Source organism: Otolemur garnettii, unplaced genomic scaffold, assembly GCF_000181295.1.
Source record: "Otolemur garnettii isolate 467f Iridium unplaced genomic scaffold, OtoGar3 scaffold00023, whole genome shotgun sequence".
Classification (NCBI taxonomy): Eukaryota; Metazoa; Chordata; class Mammalia; order Primates; family Galagidae; genus Otolemur; species Otolemur garnettii.
Window position 1 is genome coordinate 9,552,491 of NW_003852418.1, and position 7,478 is coordinate 9,559,968.

The 7,478-nt window shown below is 47.1% G+C and overlaps 1 protein-coding gene across 2 annotated transcripts in view; it reads right to left on the reverse strand.

Moving 5' to 3' along the window:
• Window positions 1-7,478, reverse strand: part of SULF2 (sulfatase 2) — a 107,862-nt gene that overhangs the window by 37,874 nt on the left and 62,510 nt on the right. For both annotated transcript variants that reach the window (XM_012803950.2, XM_012803949.2), the window contains exon 4: window positions 448-599. In XM_012803950.2, coding sequence (XP_012659404.1) covers window positions 448-599 — 152 coding nt within the window. The remainder of the gene's footprint in view (window positions 1-447; window positions 600-7,478) is intronic.

A 7,478-nucleotide genomic window follows, 5' to 3' on the forward strand; every position in this document is an offset into this window, starting at 1 on the left:
GGGGGGCTCTACAGCAAGAATGAACTCACCATAACGTTCAGTGCACGCAGCCAGATGCAGAGTTAGTCTGTAACGCTCCAAGTCTGAGTAATGGTTATTCTTGTGGGAGGGGTGTTTGGTGGGAGGAGTGAGGGGACCTCGGGGTGGTGGTGACATTTTGCTTCTTGGCCTACCCGGGTGCTGGCTCCACATCGTCTATTGACTTTATAGAACTCCACTGAACAGTACACTCTGCAGGCACACTTTCTGGAAGTAAACTGCTTTGGCCAAATGCTAAAAATTCAAACTCTTGGAAACAGAGACTATTTTTGAGAGATGCAAAAACTGAGAAGCAGAGGCTAGACCTACAGTGCCCCAGGTCACGTGTTAAGTGTGTTGTCGGCGTCACCATCCAAACCCAGTCATTCCAGCTCCCCCACGGCCGGCCTGGGAAGGGGTGCAGGTTACCTTGGAGTAGTCGGAGCCGTGCTTCTCCTTCACGCCGTTCCGACAGAGTGTGTAATTATAGAAGCGGGAGTTTTTCAGGAGCCCGACCCACTCCTTCCAGCCGGGTGGCACGTAGGAGCCGTTGTATTCATTGAGATACTTCCCGAAGAAAGCTGTAGGCGGAGAAGGGTTGGGAGAAACACTGATGACACTTCATTAAACCACCAAGTCCTCAAGGCCAGAAAACGGCACCCCCCCCAAAGCCCTCTAGCAAGTAAGCAGAGCCTACGGACCCCTTCTCAAAGGTTTTTACATGCAACAAATAAAATATAGGTGATTAGGAGAAAGTCAATTATTTTGTAATATGGTTATCAGAATACTAAAAGAACTGGTGATACAGCATGTCCTTTAAAAAATTAATGTATTCAAAGAAGATCTTGAAGAAAGTGACCATTTCCAACTAGTGCTGCATGAAAACATGTGATTTTGTGATATACGCAACAACTGCAACGGGATATCAAAATACCTGGGAATTCTACCGATGACAAAGTTGCAGATTCTGCTAACATACTGTGGTTTATGGCCTATGTTTGTAACGGAAGCAAATGCTAAGTTTCAGTAATAGGTTAGTGAAAACAAGAGGGGAATTTTTTTTTCCCATTCGAGTTTATGGGTCTTTTACATTCTGTCTACTTTGGAGCTACCAGAATGGCTAATGTTCAAAAACTTGGCAATACTAAGTGTTGGCAGGGACACGGGGCAACATAAGCCCTCACACACTGCTGGTGGGTGTGCTGACTGGTCCAACCACTTGGACAACTCTTCGATAGTGTCTGCTCCACTTGAGCACATTCGTAACTTCTGACCCAGTGATTTCAATCTTGGATATTTACCCAAAAGAAAGGTATTCATACGTTCACCGAAAGTCACGTATAAGACATGCTCATAGCAGTACATTCATAATGGCAGGTAACTAGAAATAAATCAAACTGCTTGTCAACCAAAGGGTGGGTAAATGAAATTGCTGCCTATTTCTACAATAGAAAAAATCTACACAGAAATAAGATCTATTGTTATGTTTAAGAGAATGGATGCCTCTCAACAACCTGATAATATCAAGAGAAATAAATCAGATAAAAATACATGCTATGTGATTCCATTTATATGAAAGTCAAACATAGGCAAAACTGATCTATGGTGTTGGAATAAAAACAGTGGTTATGCCGGGGACAGGGAGGAGGATGGGTGGAAGAGGCATGGAGGGCTTCGTGGGGAATGGTCCTGCCCTGCTCTTGCTGGAGCACAGGTGGTTCAATTGGTGACACCTCTTTGGCCTGGACTCTTAAGGGTGGCTCAACTGTCCACATGCATGCTTCATATCTGAGATTCTAATAAATCAAACTAAGCAGCCAGCAGATGACAACAACAAAGCTTAAAATAATAAATCACCCTAATTTTTTGGGAAAGGGATAAATTGAAACACTCTTTGTGGAGGTGAAAGGCAAGATCTTTTGTGTGATCCTTTTCTGTTGTTTTTTCCAGTGGACATGTACAGTTTTCTTTCTTTTTTTTTTTTTTTTTGAGACACAGTCTCACTCTGCTTCCCAGGCTAGAGTGCCATGGCATCGGCCCAGCTCATGGCAGTCTCAAACTCTTGGGCTCAAGTGATCCTCCCACCCCAGCCTCCCAAGTAGCTGGGACTACAGGCAGCGGCCCACTCTGCTAATTTTTCTATTTTTAGTAGAGATGGGGTCTCACTCTTGCTCAAGCTGGTCTTGAACTCCTGAGCTCAAGATCCTCTGGCCTTGGCCTCCTAGAGTGCTAGGATTATAGGCGTGCATCACCACACCCGGTAAACATGTACATTTTTAAATAATTATAACCTATAAAGCCATTTTTAAGAAATGGGAACTAGGAGAGAATTTTTCCAGAGACAGAGGTCCTATTCCAGCCTCTCTTTCCAGATGAGGACAAGTGGGGCTCTGAGACTCGCTGCAGCTATAGTTGACAGCCTGGGATAGAAGTGCCCCAGGTGGTAGTGAGAAAGTAATGAGATCTCTCCAGCAGGCTGCTTGGTGCAGTCCTGGAGCCAACTTCCTGCCCTGGCCTCCCAAAATTACAGGCATGAGCCACGGTGCCCAGCCTCACCTCTCAGTTCTTTAGAGGCATACTGTGAGAGGTGGCAAGGCTCCTAGAGACCAAGTGTAGCTCAGGAAACAAGATCTCCCAAGCTTCATGACCTTGTTCTCCACCTCTGCCCCCCATATGCAGGAAGCTCTACTCTGGGAACACTCCTGTGCTCTCTCCACTCTGTCCCATTTCTCCTCTGTGGGAGAAGACACACAGTCAGGGGATAGCAAACCTCTCCTGTAAAAATCCAGGTGGTAAATATTTTAGGCTCTGTGGGCCAGAGGATCTCTGTGTCAACTCTTCAACCCTGCTGTTGTAGAAAAAAGTCATGGACAAGACTTAAATAAATGGGTGGGGCTCTGTTCCAATAAAACTTTATTTATAAAAATGGAAGGAGGGCCATATTTGGTCTGTGAGCCTTAGTTTGCTGACCCTTACCATATGTGACTGGGTTGGAGGGCCAATTGGGTACAGGCAACGCAATCTTCCCTTCCTTTTTCTTCGGGGAGTGAGTGCCCTCAGGGAGTACCTGTTTTAAGAAGACCTGTGCTGTTAGGGTGGGCAGGACAGAGGTGTGGACCTTCTTCAGTGGGACGCAAAGGTGAACTCTGGAGTTTAGTCAGGAAGCCCAAATACCCTAAGAAGGAAGCTGGGCCTCCAACTGCTGCTTAGTTTGATTTATTAGTTGGTTCAGAATCTCAATGAGGAATGGGGTAAAATTTAGGAAGTCCCCTCATAGAGCCCCAACATTTTCTTATCACAGCAAATAATGGTGGTGGTGATATGAAAGTTTTCTCTTGAAAAATATGAAGTCATAGGAAACGAGTTAGAGAAAAATGGAGAGAACAGAATCAGCGGACCTCGGCACAGTAAAACCATCATGGCAGGACCTGGAATGGATAAATCTGTGGTAACAGCACAAATGGGGCAACTATGGATTCACAGATCCAACAACTATTTATTAGAGACCTACGTATGGCAGGAGCTGTCGTAGGCACAGGAAATATCGCAGTGAATGAGATCGTCAGGACCCCTGCCCTTGTGGTGCTGACATTCTAGTGGGGATGATGGTACGTGAAGATGATGTGGTTGGTGATGAAGAAAATGAAGAAGAATGACATGGCAAAGATGGGCATCGTCAGGCCAAGTGGTTGGCAAGGCCTCTTTAAGGAACGAGGAGTTGGGCAGCGCTTGTGGCTCGGTGGGTAGGGCTCTATATACCGAGGGTGGTGGATTCAAACCCGGTCCCGGCCAAACTGCACTAATAAAAAAATAGCTGGGTGTTGTGGTGGGCGCCTGTAGTCCCAGCTACTTGGGAGGCTGAGGCAAGAGAATTGCCTAAGCCCAAGAGCTGGAGGTTGCTGTGAGCTGTGACGCTACAGCACTCTACTGAAGGGCGACAAAGTGAGACTCCGTCTCTTTAAAAAGAAAAAGGAATGAAGAGTTGAGAAATTTGAGGAAAACTATTCTGGGCAGAGGGACAGTCATGTGCAAAGTCCTGAGGCAGGAACATGCATGGGGGCTTTTGAGGAACCCAAGGAAGACATTGAGGGAGGAAGCAGATGATATCACAGAAAAGAGGGCCCAGATGGTGCAGAGTCCTAGAGGCCACCATGATGAGAAGCCACTGGAAACACAGTGGACAACTTTATGGGGCTCCATCCCTAGACATGCCAGAGTTTGTATTTTATGTGCATTTTCCTAAAAACAGGTCCACAGCTTTTGATCCATTCTGAAAGGAACCCGGGACGGGACACATGTTATTTAAGAAGCACTGAATTTCACTCCTCCCACTGTAGAAGAGTAAATGAAAACCCAGACAAAAAGGCCCCCTGAACTGGGTCTTCCCCTGGATCTTCCAAGTTCACCATCATTTTACTGGTTTGTGCCTGAAAATTTGGGCCAACAATGTCTTTTAGAGAGACACACAGCGTGGAATGCCAATGAGCTTAACTTCTTGGCTGGCTGAGGGGAAAAGTATTTCTTGGGGGGTGAGTTTGTGGGGGTCCTTCCCGTGCCTTGGGAAGCCGTCCCTGCCCATTATCACCCAATGCCACGGGTGTCATAGTGTCTGGAGCCACTTCCTCTGCTAGAGTCCCGTCTTTCACATCTTTTCCTCTCTTCAATCCCCAACCCTTAAAAAGCCCAGAAAGAGTTTATTATTCAGCCTCTACAAGGCCCTAGAAAACAGGGCTTCAGTCAGAGGCTTTTAGTGCCAAATTAGATTTTGCTTTCATTTGATTAGATTTCCCCAAGGCAGTTTTTAAAATGGTTATTCCGGCACCAGTAGAGGTGGGAGAAGCAAATTAGCATGGGCCCTGGGGCTCGGGGGCTGGGAGACACAGCCAAGAGAACGAGCTGGAATTAAAACCAAGATTAAAAGTCCAGCCCAAATGGTGGCTGGAGCCTGGGAAGCTTGGACTCGCTGAGCTTTCTAGGCTGGGACACTGCAGGAGGAGGGACGAATTGGGGGCCGGGCAGGGGTACAGCAATTTGGCAGGTAGATTAGGAGGAATCAATGCCAGGCCAGGAAAGGCCGCTGGTGATGCACTGGCTGCCGCCTGCCCCTAGAAGCAGGGCTGGCATCTGCCAAAGGTGTCACTTATTGCCTCCTGAGCACCAGGCACTTGTTGGAAAATGTACCTTGGCAGCGCACACTTCTGTTTTGCCTGCCTGGTCCTGGCTGTGGTCTTTGGGTACCAGCCCTGCCTTACTTAGGCATACATAGGCCGACCTCGACTCCTGACTCCAGGGATGCCCACATAGTCCTTGACTGACCAGAGAACTACATTCATCTGGCCACTGCAAATGGTTCAGGAAAGGGCATGTGACCCAAGTTGGGCCAGTTGGAGTGTCAGCCTTGGGATTTTTAGGGAGCTACTGAAAAAGAGGAGTTCTTTTTCCTTGAGGCTTAGAGCTGGTAGGATACAAACTTGAAGCTCCTGGCAGCTACTTTGCCTCCAAGAGGGAAAAGTCTGTGTTTATAACAATATAGAAAGAGCAGAGGGGAGAAGAGAGAAAGAGAAAGAGAAGAAGAGAGAAACACACTGTTGGCTCGGTACCTATAGCTCAACCGGCTAGGGCGCCAGCCACGTACACCTAAGGTGGTGGGTTCGAATCCCCAGCCCGGACCCGCCAAACAACAATGATGGCTGCAACCAAAAATAGCCGGGCGTTGTGGCGGGCGCCTGTGGTCCCAGCTACTTGGGAGGCAGAGGCAGGAGACTCGCTTGAGCCCAGGAGTTGGAGGTTGCTATGAGCTGTAATGCCATGGCACTCTACCCAGGGGGACAGCTTGAGGCTCTGTCTCAAAAAAAAAAAAAAAAAAAGAGAAACACACTGTTTTGAGCCCCTGGGGGTCCACACTTACCTGAGGCTACCTCAAATGCTAACATTTTTAGTCCTATCAGTGGCTTTTAATCAGGGAGAACAGTGGATGATGGAGATGTGTTTGCCTGCCACAGTTGGGTGGGGAGGTGTCATGGTATCCAGTGGACAGAGGTCAGGGATGCTAGTAAACATCATGATAGGCACAGGGCAGCCCCCACAACAAGGCATTATCTATCATAAAACATCAATAGTGCCAAAGAAACATTGAATTATACAAACCAATAAGCCTTGCCACTCCACTTTTGTTGTTGTTTTACTTTTTTGCTTAATTAAAAGACCCAAGGAAAAAACATGAGATGCTTAGTGTAGAGTAGGGTTTGGCAAACTACATCTGGCCTGCTGATTGTTTTTATAAATAAAGTTTTATTGGAATGCAGCCACCCCATGTGTTTACATATCATGGCTACATTCACACTATAATGGGTGAACTGGGTTGTTAGCACAGAGATGGGGGTGGGAGGCCTGCAAGTCTAAAATATTTGTTATCTGGCCCTTTGCAGAAAATGCCTGCCAACCCCTGGTGTAGTGCAAAATTCCCCACGTGAGGTGAAGGAGGCTTCTGGGATTTAAAGTACAATGGTGGTAACCTGGAAGAAGAGATGGCTGTTAAGCAGAGGTCGGTTCTGAACAGGCTGGGGCAGTGGATGGGACTCCACAGTATAATGACAATGACAACACAATAACAGGCCGGCAGTTATGGGAAGCCCTTGCTTTGCATGGTTCTGAGGTGTGCAAACTTTAGTTTCTATAGTTTAGTAACACCAGTCCCTTCACAACATGAGTAATATTTCATTACCACGGCATATTAACTGTCACTGTGTAAAGGACAAACTTGGCTGCTAGCTCTTCAGTGCACGCAGAGATGCCCGTGATGATCCATGGCCAGCGTGTCACCTCTGCAAAGACGATCCCTGAGCATGTGTTACTTAGTTCATGCACAGACAGCAAAGCGTGTGGCTGTGTTGCCTCCTTGTCCTCCAGGGATAAAATCTACAAGACTATTTACCAAAAGGGATCATGAAAGGAAAGCATTAATTGGCCAACAAAGATGAAAGTGCAGCAAAGAAACAAAAGGTGAGAATGCTGAAATTGAAACCTGAACACAAGTGGAGTTAGAGAAGAAATGGGAGCGAATGGCGGGAATGTTGGTTTTCTGTGTAGCCAGAGGAACTCAGCTGCAGCAAATGTAACTGACGTAAAAGAAAAGTGGTTGTGATAGAAACAGTGATGGTGTCCCTGAGGAGGTGATACTGGCTAAAATAAACCCCCAAACCAAACAAACAAAAAACCCCTTCCGATGACAGAAACTTGTGGACATATTTTGCAACATTGAAATCAGGATGTCCAGGCTTGGCGCCTGTGGCTCAAGTGACTAAGGCACCAGCCACATACACCTGAGCTGGCGGGTTTGAATCCAGCCCGGGCCCACCAAACAACAATGATGGCTGCAGCCAAAAAATAGCCAGGCGTTGTGGCAGGCGCCCAGCTACTTGAGAGGTGGAGGCAGGAGACTCGCTTAAGCCCAGGAGTTG